Source organism: Lissotriton helveticus, chromosome 9, assembly GCF_964261635.1.
Source record: "Lissotriton helveticus chromosome 9, aLisHel1.1, whole genome shotgun sequence".
NCBI classification, from domain to species: Eukaryota; Metazoa; Chordata; class Amphibia; order Caudata; family Salamandridae; genus Lissotriton; species Lissotriton helveticus.
Window position 1 is genome coordinate 443,879,952 of NC_136070.1, and position 16,683 is coordinate 443,896,634.

The 16,683-nt window shown below is 43.5% G+C and overlaps 1 protein-coding gene across 2 annotated transcripts in view; it reads left to right on the forward strand.

The window, feature by feature from the left end:
• TDRD9 (tudor domain containing 9) overlaps positions 1-16,683 on the forward strand; it is a 2,642,469-nt gene that overhangs the window by 1,187,736 nt on the left and 1,438,050 nt on the right. For both annotated transcript variants that reach the window (XM_078660267.1, XM_078660268.1), the window contains one exon: positions 1,993-2,056. In XM_078660267.1, the coding sequence (XP_078516393.1) occupies positions 1,993-2,056 (64 nt within the window). The remainder of the gene's footprint in view (positions 1-1,992; positions 2,057-16,683) is intronic.

Consider the following 16,683-nt stretch of genomic DNA (forward strand, 5'->3'; position numbering starts at 1 on the left):
GTTTACATCCTTTATTTGGGGAAAGAAAACCCCCTAAGTACTTTATATGAGGAGTTGGAGAATGGTGGGTTAGCTCTCCCTAACCTCAGGAATTAATATTTTGCATACTTTGCACAAAATATGTCTAGGTTTAAGTTGGAATCGAATACAAGACTATTAGTAAATTATTTTATAAATTTAATTTGCAAGGAGTACCATATACGCTGTCCGTTAACATTTTTGAAATCCCCTGTATCAGTGCGCAATAAGTGTTTGTATTGGTTCTTTCATAAAGGTCAGGACTTTTATAAAAGATATAAAGTCCCAGTAATCAATTCCTCAACCCCGTTATCCGAATTCACTTCAGTATTTGGGATTAGATAATCGTCTGAAATTATTAAAAAATGGGCTAAAGCCAGCTTTCGGAAAATGTCAGATTTTATAAGGCTAAACATTTCCGGAATGTATGATTTAATCCCAAATGATTTCTTACTTCTCGGGTCATGTAATATTCTTATCAAGTTCCTTAGTAATTCGGATCTGATACAGATTAATGAAAGTAAAAATCTGGCAAACATACTATTTCAAGAAATCACAGTTAGGAAACCCGGGGAGTGGAAAAAACTTTTAGCCCCTATCAATGGTCTGGATCTCGCTGAGAAAGCAATAACAAAATGGAAAAAACACGAATGTTTGAAGATTACTGCAAGTATGTGATCCGAATTAAATAACCTTAAATTTAGTAGGTTAAGGGGGGCTAACTGGTGGCGGATGCTATTCTTCAGCAAATGGCTTCTATTTAGAACGCCACATTTTTTATCTAAGGTCTTCATCAGCCAATCCGGTCAGTGTTTTCGCTGCTTGAATCATCCAACAGCCCGCGTAATGTATCACAGTGCCCTCCAATTCAGGGGTTCTGGTACGATATTTTTCGACATTTGGAGTCGGAATGTTTTATCACAATAGACTCCAACAATTGGCTCAAAGTCCTTGGCTATGACCCTACTCAACATCTTTCTGATAAGTTGGTTACATTATTATATATTGCGATGGCGGTTGCCAGGTCACTCCTGCTTCAGAGATGACGATCAGACCTGGTACCAACAAAATGCAAGTGGGTTCGGAAAATGAAGCAGGTTAGAAATAGTGAGCACTTGAATGCATTGCGAATTGGGGGGGATTAAGAAGTTTTAAAAAGTCTGGGCGGCCCATTTCTATTACATTTTAAATAAAAGCTTACATTTTAAAGGTACTCCTAATATGCTGAAATTGTACCTGATGTTTCATGTGTTGACATATTTATATATGTTCTTGCACTTTATTGCACTATAGAAACCTATTTTACAATTTTTTTATTAGTTGTCGAAGTCGTTTAACATGATGAAACATTATTTATGGCACATATGTTGATATTTTTGCATAGTTTAATGTACCTAATGCACTATAGGCACCTTAGCTTTTCTTAAGGCAGGCGACGTCGTATCTGATCTTTAATTCACCAAAACACCATTAGTAGCCTTCTTTTCGGCTACACTTTCAAGCTTTACCCAGACTTACATTTTTATTTATTGTGGGCACCTTAGTTATTATCTTTTCAATAACAAAATTATACTGTATCTGGTCCCTAATGTTTTTTCTAGTCAAAGGTCATTCTGGATTTTATTCTGACTATGTAACTTTTCTTCAGTTGACTTTTTATGCTGTTTTTAGCTATTATGAAAGGATTTATTACTGGATATTTATATTGTTATATGGATGCATTTGTATGTTGTTGATGGATCTCAATAAAAAAAAAAAAATTCAATATACTAGGTGAGCTATTAGGGAATATTTTAACTTTCATTCTGTAGGTAACACCCAAATTGGAGAACTTTTTTTACAGGTAAGGACATTGTCTAATAATGAAATATTATCCACTTACTTGTGTGATGCATTTGCCTTGCGGCTGTGACTATTATTTAATTCTAGTCATATTGAGAACATTGTTTTTAACACTGTAAAATTTATTTACAGGAGTAAAATGAATTTTGCTGCTAACAGTAGAAGTGATTGCATTGCCTTGGTAGAAGCATATAAGGTAAACATTCCTTTTCCTACAACTCATATTAAGGTTGCATAAAATATATTGCAACATATGTTATGCTAGTTGTTTTTGTTAAGTGCTTGAAGGGCTCAAAGCCTTCAGAGCCATGGCCTCAAACACTGTTAATTTAAGGTGGGAGAGGTGTGGCGCCGCGGCCAGGGCGACTGACGCTGGAATCTGGGGACCACGGTTCGATCCCCGGCTCCGGCGGCAGGTTAGCCCAGCACCATGTGACTCTGGGCAATAGCTCGCTTAATCTTCCCGACGGCCCCCAGCGCCTAGAGACCCTTACGGGTGATTGTGCGCTTTACAAATGTGGACTTTATTATTCTATATTCTAAGGAAATTGCCACTGGTTCTTTTTGAGTTGATTATCCGACAGATGAAGCTTCTTATTTATAGCCGCAGATTCCTTACCTTAGAATATCCCAGGCGTCCGGCTGGATCCAGAAGACTTTTGCTCAAGCAATACACTTGAGCGCCAGTAGGTGGTGTCTGTCGGCTCCGCATGGTGACATCATCCATGCTGAAATGGCGTCTGTGTCCCCTATATTTTCCCCATATTTTATTTCCACTCCAGCTAGAGCAGATCCGTGAAGAGAGCTACCTTCCGTCACTTTTTTTTGTTGGAAATCTATTTTATTTTCGCAACAAAGGGAAAACACAGGGCCAGGTATACACGGCGTCATGCCCACAACCCTATGCAGGGTCGGCCGCGTCATATAGGTGTGCCTTTACAAGTATGAAAGGACAGTAGCAGGGCAACTTAAACAGAGCATGTCGCCAACAACCCTTATTGGGCCGGCCGCATGGTTTAGTATGCAAAGCAGTGTTGGTTCGTTGTGGTGATTCACAAAGCCCATTAAGAACATTAACATCAGAACGTGGGTGAAGGGCCCGGAGAAGAAGAAACGTGAAGGAGTCAGAGAGAGCGAAAGGTAGAGAGGACAGATAGGTAGGCATAGAAGAAAGCATTGTGTAGGCGGGCGGATAGGAGGCAGAGCCAACGGTGTATGCCAGTGGAAATACCATTACTTATTAAAAGAGGCTGCGCACTATGTTAACCTGGGTGTGAGAGCAGCCTATCGGGGGTCCAAAGGGAGGACTGCATCTTCAGAAAGTCGCAGCGCTCTAAGTTTGGCAGGTAGAAAGTGTGCATGTTCTAGTTTGCAAAGGTACTTAATTAGGGGCCGCCAGACAGCGGTGAAGTGAGTGTCTCTGGCTTGTAGGCGCGCTGTAAATAGCTCCATAGTTAGGACATGCCATAAGCGCACATACCAAGCAGCAATTGGGGGGGCTTCCACTTTCTTCCAGTTCAACGCTATAAGTTGCTTGGCTGCTCCAAGCATATGCTGTGCCAGAATCCAATCACTACGGGTGAGTGCCTTTAATTTAACTGGTTTGATACCCAAGAGGATCGTGTTGATGGAGGCAGGCAGGGGGAAGCCAAGTACCCTTTTAATATGACTTAGAACTTCTTTCCAGAACAGGGTCAAGAATGGACATGCCCACCAAATGTGTATGAAATCCCCAGCTGCCGCCGAACACCTCCATCACAAAGGAGAGGAGGCAGGGAACATTTTGTGGAGCCGGTAAGGCGTATAATACCATTGAGTCATGATTTTGTATGCATTCTCCCTTTGCGAGATACTGCGGTAGACCTTGGGTATGTCACAGCATAAACTATTCCATTGCGAGGGTGTAATTTCCGTGGTAGACATCTGTTGCCACTTATGCTGGTATGGACGGGTAGGTATCACCAGGGGGTGTTGTAGGATCTGATATGTGCGAGACATGAGGCCCTTCGACTCGTCGAAGGAGCGGACCAGCCGTTCAAAAGGGGTGAATGGTCGGGTGGCCGCCTGCTGCATCTCCAAGAAGGTGACCCAGTGGTGCAATTGCGCATACTCTAGTCCAGCTCCCAATGGGAGGTGAAATTCATTTCTGCACTGCGTGAACATTTTTAGTGTTCCACCCTTGTAGAGATCGCTGACCGCCCTGCATCCCCCCGTACCCATTTAGCAAGTGCTTGGAAGCGGTAAGCCAGGGGAAATAGTGAATTCCCCGCAATGGGAGTGTGGGGAGAAGGGAAGGTTGTGAGATCCTTGCGAACAGCCACCGTTTCCCAGATCTCCAAGACCGTTTTTATGGATACAGCCATATAGGCGCTTCTGGAGCGCGCTGTACGGTGCAGCCTTGTAAGGTCGCAGATGGTGCGCCCAGTGACCATCCTGTCCATATGGAGCCAGATCTTTTCAATTTGTGGTTGTCCATTCCGAGGCGAAGCAGAGATGAGAGGCCCAATAATAATCTAGAAGATTGGGACAGGCTAGCCCTCCCCTATCTCGCGGCAACATGAGGATCTTCTGGGAAAATAGCGGTCTACGCCCGCCCCATATGAATGTAGTCAGGTCGCGCTGGAGGCCTTGAATCTGGTATTGCGGGATCGGAGTGGGGAGGCATTGAAATAAATACAATATTTTAGGGAGGATCGACATTTTGATGGCATTGATTCTGCCCAGCCATGACATTGTCAAGGGCTTCCACCTTCTCAGGTCCTCTAGTACAACTCTCATTCCCGCCAGTTGATTTGAGTCCAGGTGTCAAAGGAGGGAGTTAGCTTAAGGCCAAGGTACTGAATGTGATCAGTAACCCACTGGTACGGCACGAGCCTCTCCAAAGTTGGTACCTCCTCCTTAGGGATTGTGAGATTCAGGGCCCAAGATTTGCCATGGTTAATTTTGAGGCCCGATGCCCTTTCGAAGGATTGTAGCAGAGAGTGTGGTGCCGGAAGAGATATGTGCGGGTGCGAGTGTGTAAGGATAAGGTCATCTGCGAAAAGCGCCACCTTGTTCTGTCTACCCCCCATAGAAATGCCATGTATGTCCACCCTCTGTCTGATCATCTCCGCCAAGGGTTCTACCACAAGGGCGAACAGCATAGGCGACAGGAGGCAGCCCTGTTGGGTGCTTCTGCGAATGGGGAAGGGCTCTGTGAGCTGCCCATTGACCCGAACCCTGGCCTGCGGGGCAAGGTATGGTGCCATAATCCTGAACACCATGTTCCGGACTAATCCGACTCTCTGCAGCACCGCCCGGAGGAAAGTCCAGTCCACCCGGTCGAACGCCTTCTCCGCGTCTAGCGACAGAAGGCAGGCTTGTATGTTCCAATGGTGTGCTTTCCCTACCAAGTGTGCGATTCTACGTGCATTGTCCGCCCCTTGACGGTTATGAATAAAGCCTACTTGGTCCGGCTCCACCAGACCTGGAAGGTGGGTATCCAGTTGTTTGGCTAGAATTTGGGTGTAAATTTTAAGGTTGGTGTTCAATAGTGCTCTAGGGCGGTAGGAGGCACATAGCGCGGGGTCCTTCCCAGGTTTGGGTATGAGGGCTATTTCCGCCATACCCATGAAAGGTGTTGATCCGTCCGTGTCCAAGAAGGAATTGTACAGTCGCAGGAGGTGGGGTGTGAGCTGTGTCTGAAACATGTGGTAAAAGGTCAGCGGGAGACCATCCGGGCCCGGTGTCTTTCCGGGAGGAAGGTCTTTTAGTGCCGCTGTCGTTTCCGCTGCAGTGAGAGGCCCCTCTAGAGTTTGGGCACGATCGGGGTGTATTGGAGTCCAAGCACACAGGTTCAGTGCATCATCGATAAGATCCGAGGGTGGTTTTTCTGCAGTGTAGAGGGCAGCATAGTAAGCCCTAAAGGCCTCACACTTGGCTGCTCCGTGGTGACACGGGTGCCATCGGCAGCCGAATATTAGCTATGTGAGCCTTCACTGCCCATGCCGTCAGACGCCTCGCCAGCAGCCAGCCCACCTTATCCCCCCCTTCATAGTACCGCTGCTTTAAGGCTAGCAGGGATCTTTCCGCCTTATTAGTGTGTAAAGTTCGAAGTTGCCCCTTGTGGTTCGCAAGCCGCCATAAAGATGCAAGAGAAGAGCGGGACTGATCTTGTTTTTTTGCAGATTTAAAATCAGCGGAAAGACTATCTTCTAAAAGTCTCGCTCGCTCGCGCGTTTGAGAGCGAAGTGATGTGACCGCCGATCGTGGCCTTGAAGGCATCCCACACCACCGGGAATGGCGTCTCAGGGATATCGTTGTTCGTGAAATAAGAGTCAATGACAATCCGAATACTTTCCACATCATCCGGGTCCCGCAAAATGCTCGGCGGCAGGCGCCACCGCGGGGTACAAGAGGGACAAGCGGCTGGGTCCTGTAGGAATACAAAAAAATAGTTACAGTTATACTTGAGCGCACTGCATGTAAAGGTCCGTATAATAATCCAAATTGTAGGATAGGTGCTCAGGATGCAGGCAATCGGTTACCGCGATTCCACATATAAACCACCAAGGTAGTTTAATCACTATACCATTTTCTTCTGAGCACACAAAGTTCATACATTTCAGTCTTTAAATGGTAGAATCTATCCATTTATTTTCTTCATTGAAGAGTTCAAAATCACAATTCTTCATAATGTTCTGACGCAGCCAACACATGTTTCGTCTGGTCAATTATGACCTTTGACTTCCTCAGGGCTGCAACCCAAAGACACAAAATTATGAATATTAATATAAACTCCATCATATGGAGATTAAGTTCTCTACACTAGTAAGTAAACTTAAGTAAATAATAAGGGGATACACCCTTTAACCATAAAGTGTCAAAAGAAATAGTCAGATAAGGTACCAAACTCAAATTCAAACTCAAGACACCCAAAAGTGCTCTATACGCCTATAAAGACATAGTGTAAATAGTCACCAAAGAAGAGTGCCATTCTCTATTATTATTCTCTCTGTCATGAATAGTAAATCATGACTTATAGTGTTAACCTCAAGTGTCATTCAAAATGAGGCTACAACGTACCAATATTTCGTTTTGCTGATAAGTTTCAAAATGAGTAATAGATATTATAATTATTTTACTCCATCTGTAATCAACCATAACATATATAAGTATTACTATTATTCAAACTTAATCTAATAAAGTCATTTTCTCATGTGCGCACGAACTCACCCCTTATATGTTGTGAGCTTAAGCAGTTAATTTCAGCCGGCAAACTGGGACTGTGTTTTAACATATATGTCGACTTGCTTCTATTATACTTGGTTTCATCTGTCAGAGAGGTGCGAGTACGACACCTAAAAAATATATAATAGTATATCTTACATTCCGCGATTCTACAGTCCAATCTTATAAGGATTAGCTGTTATGACAAACAGCACTGATGCTCCCGATTCCAGCTTACCTCAAGCTTTCTGTTGTACTCGTAAAATCGTAGCGTTCTACACCGGCGCCATCTTGCATTTCTCTTATATGTGATGATAGTATGAGTATTGATTACAAGCTTAAAGAGGTCTATACCTGGGCTGAAGTGTACGCAAGACGTCGCCCATACCAGAAACCAAACACCTCATCCCAAGAATCCATAGTGGCAGATGAAGACCTTGATCCATCAAGACCACCAATTGTCATTTCGACCGAACCCAGTACCTCCAGTTCCAAGGAAAGACCTGGTTCTTCTGCCAAACAGGTTCAATCTTCACTCACTCAATCGGGTCCTTTTTTTGAGAAGGGCCAAGCAGGAGGAAGACCACCAGACCCAAAACAACAAGGAGGAGCAAGAGTAAAAGAACAGGAACAGGAGGCCAGGATCTTGAGAAGCAAAGGGGAAATCTTGTAATCAATATATCATCTCGAGATCTCACTGCTGCACAGATCAATGTCTTGAACAAAGGAACTTCCTTCGTTCCGATTTATCACACCAACCCTTTAGAATTGGAAGTATCTACCTTTAAATTTATGCGGAACTTGAGGTTAAAGCATTTTTTTACCAACATTGTTCCTACCCTAGAGGACACGTCAATGTATTCACAGGAAGTAGATCCTGAACTACAATCTTTTAAACCCAAAAGTGTGTTTCTGGCACCTGTTTCACACAAGTCACTGGATACCTTCGAAAATTTGATCAGACATGATTTTTCACAGTTAAACTTGCATCCTCAAGTTCACACTAACCTTAAGCAGGATGAATTCAACATTCTGAGAAATTTGAGTAATGACGAAACCATCACTTTTCAAATGGCTGACAAAGGTGGCGCCCTTGTAATTATGGACACCAGTTTCTATGAACAAAAAGTCTTAGAACATTTATCTGACAGCACAACATACATCAAGCTAGACTCTGACCCAACAACAATGATAATGGATACTCTTATTCAAATTTTGGATCATGCTGAGAATATGTCCTGGATTACCAGCAATTTACGCAGCTTTTTGACAGTAACACACCCTAGGAGACCAAAGCTGTACATGCTTCCTAAATGCACAAGAGTCTCAATAATCCTCCTTTCCGTCCTATTGTTTCCGGGTGCGATTCTATTTTTGCGCCAGCTGGACGTTTGGTTGATCACTTTTTGCAGAAATTTGTACAAACTTGGCAAAGTTACATTAAAGATACTACTCACTTTCTTAATCGTCTGCAATTACTACAAGAATCGTTCTCATCATCTTGGCTCATGTGCACAATAGATGTAACATCTTTGTACACTTCGATACCTTTAAAGGATGGGATAGACGCCTGTGAATGGGGAGCCGTTGCAGTTACCTGATGTAGGAGTGAATAAAGTTTTTTTACTTGAACTTTTAACATTTTGTCTTCAACACATTTACTTACAATGGAAAAATGATTTCTATTTGCAAGTAAGCGGAACCTCAATGGGCTTTTCGGGGGCCCCCTCGTTTGCTAATATCTTCATGTCTCATTTTGAGAATGAATTCATTTTTAAAGAAGAGAGCTGGAGTCTCAACTTAGTATTTTATGTCAGATTCATCGACGACATTTTTTTGATTGGGAAAGAGTCCAGTGAACTGTTGGAGACACTCATCACTGAATTGAACATAAAACACGAGAGGATCAAATTCACCCATACATTGAGTAATGAGACTGTTCCTTACTTAGACGTTTTGATACACAAAACTGACAACGGTTTTAATACTTCAGTGTACACCAAACCCACAGACCAGAACAATCTACTATTGTTTTCCAGTTTTCACCCTCCTAAACTACTGCAAAATTTACCATATTCGCAGATGCTTAGGATTAAGCGGATCACTTCTGAACCAGATAAACTTGCAGAAAAACTAGGCGATCAGACTCACAAATTTGAACAACGAGGTTATCCCCAACCAGTAGTATTGGCGGCCACTGCTAAGACAGTGACACAAGACAGAAACTATTTACTGAAAACCAAAAATAGGTGTGAAAAGTCTAGACATGTCTTTGTCAGTAAGTTTTCAACAAGATCCAATGTCATTAAAAACATCATAAAATCCAGATGGTAAATATTAAAACAGGAGCCAGACTTTAAGGGACTCTTCAAGGACCCACCACTTTTTGCCTACACACGTAGCCAAAATCTAAAAGAAATACTGACGACGACGCCAACCCAACCACAGGCTCACCGTGGTATGCGTAAATGTTACAATTGCGTACATTGCAATAACGTCATCGAAGGCAATGTTATCCAACACCCTCATTCTGGCAAGAATATAGCACTAAGACATAATGGAGATTGCAACTCCAATAATGTGATTTACACCATCAAATGTCCCTGTGGACTATTATACGTAGGCAAAACTACACGCAAAATCAAAGTTCGGATAACAGAACACAAAAGCACCATCCGTAACCAAAGCACCAAGACATATTTTACAACACATTGGACAGAATCACACCATTCAAATGCTCAACTACGATACACCATCTTAGAAATACTAGCAGCTAAAGCTGGTCAGGACACTAACAAATTGTTATCACAAAGAGAAGCCTGGTGGATTAAGCATCTCCAGACACTAACCCCAGGGGGGCCTAATGACAGAATAGAACTACTGTGCTTCCTGTAGAGTTGTCATATCTTTATTCCAGTCATTGATGCCTCAGGTTTTGTCCTCAGTAGATTGTACGTGTGATGATTACTTTAGTCAATCATTCTGTTTCATGTGTTCTACTAACACGTTCCCATTCACTCCATTCCCACTTATATCTTTTGGGTGATTTTTTCACACTCATGCCTTTACTGATGTGATAAAAGTGTATCAAGTCTCGAGTCTACCTCACGTTATTTGCGTTATTATTAACCATTTCCTCCGGTTGCATTCAGCAACATTTTTTCTTTTTTTCCGGATTTTCTATTTTCCCACCTATCATTCTTGGTTTTTTAACTTGCTCATGTTTTTCATTTACTCTCACTTACACCAGTGTATTCGTGTAGTACGTTCCGTTTGCACATTACAAGATGGTGACTATAGTAGTCCTATTTCGCTATCTCACTTAGTAGTATAATCCGGCGGTGACGAGTGAGTCACACACGCTACACGGTGTGAACAGTGGCTGCGCTTCTTTTCAGGATGGGCAGACTAAGTCAGGTTAGTTTCACTTAGCACAGAGAATAACAGTATTGATACACCAGGCGTCCCCTTTTTTTGAAACTGACGGCAGAATTTGCTTGGTGCATTTTTTCTAGGTTTTCACTTCGCTTTGAGCGAACATTCCACATTGTTTCCTGAGTCGGCGTTTTCATCAGTTGCAATACGTGCAGTTCATGCGCTTTCAGGTAACACATTTTGTGGTATATAGCCCAGCAGCAATGGTGTTAGTAATTTTTGCACAATTCTAAATTGGTCCTTAAACATTCTGTTTAACAGTGACCACGTGTACTCCGTCGCATTTGTGCTTCTATAACCAGACGCATTCAGAACAGCATCCCAGTAAGTTTGGCAAGTTCACTTCGCTCGTGTTTCTCACGCTCTGTACTTCAGACCTCATTCAGTTTCTTCACTTATTGTTTGTAGCAACCCAGTACTGTGAGAAGATTTAACAGACTTCTGCCTCACAAGTTCCTTTGTTGCACTAGTCTCCTACACTCAGTTTAGCATACTAGTGAGTCTTTTTTTCTTTATATAAACCCACAGTTGTCTTATCTACTCCGGCATTCATAGCATTACAGTTTTCTATGTTGGTTCTGGTGCTTGGTCTATTCAGCTGATTTTTTATCACAGGCAAGGCGTTGTTTTTTGATCCTATCTTCATTGGTTGACTATGGTTTATCTCTTCACATGGTGGCGGTTCTAACAGATTTACGGATGGTTTTTATTGACTAGTAATCATTCATACCAGTAATTCTTTCGCATTCTGTAACTGAACCTTGGACATTGTACTTGTTTGTTTCTGAAATATCTTTGTCAATAAGTTTCACCACGTATTGTGTCAATGTTTACCTTTGTTTTTTTCCAACAGCGCCCCCGAAGTAGGGATATTCTCCCGAAATGCATTGGGCACCACGGCAAAATTGAGTGTTCTGTATATTTGTAATGTAGTATAATTGTTTCAGCAACTAAATGCTTGACTGATAACATTTTGCAATTCGATGTAATGTTTGTATGAACAGTACAATACAAACTGTATTGCTTGTTCAGTTTTCTGAGTAATTCTTGTTTATTATCAAGTATAGATTTGCGGTTACTTGAACAAACACTTTGATGTTCATTTTTTGACCATTAGTTCCTTCAGAGAATTTTTTATACTTTATACACAGCAGTGCACCTGGCATACTAGTGGTTCACCTCTAGCTCATTTGTTATGATAGTATGAGCGCCATCTTAATAAAGGAGAATTATTTTGGTACTACATTTACGGTTTAAACCTTCATTTCATAATGTTCATCTACATTTAAAATTTACCTGCGATATTTAGTATGTGTATATTATTTCTGTGGTTCCTAATCTCACGTAATATTTTTGATGACGATAGCTAAATTTACTGTATTTTAATGTTATATTAAAGATATATTCTAGTATATATCTATTCCCATTTGTGAGTTAACTATATTACCGATTAGTCTCTAAGAATATGTCTTCTTTATTCAAACCAAGATCGCGAAAGTACGGTCGCTATTTTAAGTCGGACACCCTCTTTTAAATGGTATAGCAAAGTAAAGGCGCCATTATGAAACGGTCTATTCACGTTTATATAATAATGCATGTAAGTATATAGCGATCATGTTAGTTAAAGTACATTGTATTTTATTTATTTTTTTCTTTTATAGTACATGTCCACCGAAAAGCTAAAGTAATATAAAAAGTGCGGGCATCGACACCGAACTTTTAAACTTACTATACGAGTTACTATACCGTAAATATTCTAAGGCAAGACTACAATATAGTCTTAAGTACCCTGTATTAATTAACGGAATTATTACTTATTCCTTATCACACGCATATAGGGAGCACATACTCCCATTGATATTATCAAAAGTTAATATGTCACAAAAGTTTAAGACTCCTTATCATGCAGGAGAATAATCTCTCATTGCATCTAGACATTTGGTTATAATTGGTGCGTTGCGCTCTACAAAGACCACATCTTCTAAAAAAAGTAAAAGTAAAAGAGATATAAGACCAGATTCTGGAGTGAAAGAGGGAGTTAATCATACATTTACACAACGTCTTGTCTCTACATACATATATGTCTTATAGTTTTGAATACTAGAGCAATCTCATAGTTGTCTTCTTACATCCTAGTACATCTGATTCTTATTTACACATCATTAAAAGTAACAGGATTGTGCATCTTACTCATGGATATATTAAAGTTATTCTGTTAAGTCCTTCTCTCAGAAACATATACAGAAAATAGCAGAAGTACATTATTCTTGACCCAAGAAAAATTCATATTCATGATCTATATTCAATCCTTGTTCCACTGGGTCCTGTAGGAGAAGCTCGACGTGGGCATGGTCAGAGAGCAAAATGGCAGACAGAGGCCTCCTTAACAATGAAAAAGGGTGGATCTGCACACCTACTTAATCGGTCTGTGTAAACTTGTGTCGTGATTCTGTGCTAAAGATTTATAAAGTAATTGTTTCACGTGCGTACTCGTGTAGCTGGGAAAGTACCCTATTCCCAGAGCGCAATAAGTTTGTGAGATGAGTGTTTGGAAACCAAAGGCTACGTGTCGCACAGCTCCAATGGCTAAAGAAAGCCTAATTTCTCTAACAATTTCTTAAAGAATTGTGTTGTCACAATAATACCATATGTACTCAAAAGCTTATTCAACAACTTTTCTTTTTATATTTTCATACTCAATATTAATGAGTAATGTAAAAGGTTACTGATTTGTCAAAATTCCTATGTACAATTCAATGATAATAAACACAAAAATAAATTTGAAAGAGATACGGTTCAGTGACAATTGTTCACTTCATCAATAAACAACAAATCCCAATCCATTTCGGGTTCAGCCAGAACCCTTCGTCAGGGGATTAACATTACAAATGTAATCCAGCCGTCCTCTACAACGAACAAAGGCTCGGCTGGGTCTCGACCCTGAGCGGGTACTTCCCCTACATCCGTTACCCGCTTCGGTTGGGGGAAGCGTTCAATTTTTTCTGGCAGAGTGGAGAAAAATTACTCAGGACAAGTGGGTGCTGAATATTGTTTGCAATGAATTCAGTCTTCGGTTCACCAGCCCGCCTCCATCAATCCCACCGGTCAGCTCGCAGTTTCAGCTGCGCAAGCTCCAGGCGGAGGCCGATATCCTGTTAAGGAAAAGGGCGATAGAAGACGTACCTCTGTCTCAAAGAGGAAGAGGTCTGTACTCTCGGTTCTTTCTGGTTTGCAAGAAGGACAAGAACGAGTTCAGGCCCATTCTGGATTTGCGACAAGCAAACAAGTGGATTCGCAGAGAGAAGTTTCGCATGCTACTTACTTCTGGGCACTCTTCCCCTGTACTCCAGCCAAACTTTTCCCGCGCAGCGGATCTCTGCACTGCCGCGGGTTGAGAAACTCACTGCCGCCATTCCGCGCCAAACCCTTGGCCACGCCCGCTTTCAGGAGGCAACACCCCCACACCCCTTATTAATGTGCAATCCCCGGACGCGCAGCGGGCGAGTGCATTGGGCGCGCCATCAGCGCGCCGAAGGTAAGCCCGTCTGCGCCCGTCCGCGGCCGGACGGGGCTAGGGGCATATCACTCTGTCCATCTTATTCAATACTCCTCTACCGACCTGCTCAACCTGCATGCCCCTTGGCCTCTCGCCCTAACTGCCCGGCTGCACCTTGATCAACTGGGCTTGGGATACGCCCGAGATGTCTTCCCTGAGCTTGACGCCTGCTTGGCCTTCCTCCCTCATCAGCCCATTATTCACCCCCCTCTACCCACACCACCCCCTAATCCTGAGCTTAGACTAGCAAAACATCAGACGGAAATTTTTCATCTTTTACAGACCGACAGTCCCGATATACTGTTTATAACAGAAACTTGGTTGCATGACGGATCCTCTCCTGACATTTTGGCAGCCATTCCGCCTGGCTATTACATCATTCAAGCCAACAGGGCCTCTGGCAAAGCCGGAGGGGGAGTGGCAGCCATCATTAAGCTCCCTGCTAGATTCTCCGCTCTCTGCGTATCCTGTATTCCTCAGGTTGATTGCCTAGCACTCAGGTTGGAATCCTCTGTGTCACCCCTTATTTGCGTCTTAGTTTACCGCCCTCCTCAGCCCATGCCTGACTTTCCGACCATGTTCGGAGACTTATTATCTCAGGTTGTTATTAATAACTCTAAAATTTTAGTCCTTGGAGACTTCAACTACTGGCCCCTAGACGAGAAGTAGAGTGCTTGCTCTGCGGCCTTCTCTGATCTTTTATGTGGCCTGAACTGCTGTCAACATATTAACTCTGCCACGCACACAAAAGGCCACATACTGGACCAGGTTTGGACCTTAAACCTAGAGATCTCGGCACCCCTTATATTACCGTGTGCATGGTCTGACCACTCCCTTATCTCTTTTACCCTTAAAGCCCCTATTCGCTCCAACAGGCCCCTGGAGGCGAACTTCTCGGCCCGGAATTGGAATAAAGCTGATATTAGCCAATTTATTGACTTACTCAGCGCCTCCATTCCCCCCAAATCCGATTCAATAGACACTCAAGCTTCTGACTTAACCCGCTGGCTCGAATCGGCCAGCGATGTGGTTGCCCCTCTAAAACGGGTCAAAGTCAGGCGCCCTCATGACGCCCAGAAATGGTTTACCGACGATCTTAAAGTCCAGAAACTCGTACTTAGACAAGCTGAGCGCCGTTGGCGTAGAAATTACACCCCTGAAGCTAGGCTAGAGTATTCAACTTTACTCCAAGGGTACAAGGCTTCCATTGTGTCAGCTAAATCCCTATACAAAATTTTGGAGTCAGCTAATAAAGCTAAAGATATTTTTTCAATTGTGGAGGAACTGTCTCATCCCGACAGGGTCTCCATTAAACCTCTCCCTTCACAGGGGCTCTGCGATTCTCTCAATCACTTCTTTGTCGAAAAGATTGAAAAATTAAAAACAGCATCTTGGTATCGCCCTTATCTGACTCGCTCGGGTCCCTTGCTGACCCTTTTAACCCCCACTCTCTTACTCCGCTCCCCCTCATTTTGGAGGCGGACTTTCCCGCTCTTCTAAGCAAAGTCACCTCAGGATCTCCCACTGATTGCTGCCCTCCCAAAATCCTACGCGAGGCCTTCATTGCCTGCCCAGCCCCCCCTTGGTACTCCTGAATAATTCCCTCTCTCTTGGCCTAGTCCCTAGCTCTTTTAAGGCAGCCGAGGTAGGGCCTATCTTAAAGAAACCTACAGCTGATCCCACGATCATGAGCAATTTCCGCCCTATTTCCCTTCTCCCCTATCTCAGCAAGGTGCTCGAATCTCACGTCACTAACATCCTGAGCTCGTTTGTTGAGCAATCTCACTTCCTTAATTCTCCACAGGCCGGGTTCAGACCCGCCCACTCCACAGAGATGGTTATACTCTGTCATGGAAGAACTGCGTAGGGGGGCCGACTCTAACATCAGTCAGGCCCTCGTGCTCCTGGACTTGTCGGCCGCCTTTGACACGATCGACCATGCCATTCTGGTCGACCGTGTCAGGCAGGCTGGCATCGGGGGCACTGCCCTGGACTGGGTCCGCTCGTTTCTTACCAGCCGCCAACAGGCGGTCCGGCTATCCCAGTTCTCCGCCGACAGGGTGGGGCTGACCTGTGGCGTGCCGCAGGGCTCCTCCTTATCCCCGCTCCTTTTTAATTTATACCTTACCCCCCTGATCCGGTCTCTCCGAGACAGGAATGTCATTTGATGACATTCAGCTGGTCTTCAACATCGACCCCTCGGACCAGTCGGTCTTAGACTTTCAAACCACCCTTTGTCTCATTAGCAACTGGATGGGGTCAAACCACCTTAAGCTTAACCCCGACAAGACCGAATTGGTTCTTGTCGGGGGGGCCTTCCAACCCCTGGAACTCCAATTTTTGGCCTGCCAGCCTGGGTCTTCCCCTCGTCCAGCTGACTCAGCCAAACGTCTGGGGGTTATCATCAGTAAAGATCTTTTGATGAAGCCCCAGAAAAATGCCACTGTCTCTTCTTGCTTTTTCCAACTGCGCAAAATCCGGAAAATCGCACGCTTTCTTACCACCGAGGCTCTTACCTTAGCCCTTTTGGCGTTAGTCGTCTCCAGGATTGACTTCGCCAATTCCTTGTAGGTAGGCATCCCAGACTATCAACTCAAAAGCTTGCAGCTTGTCCAGAACCAGGC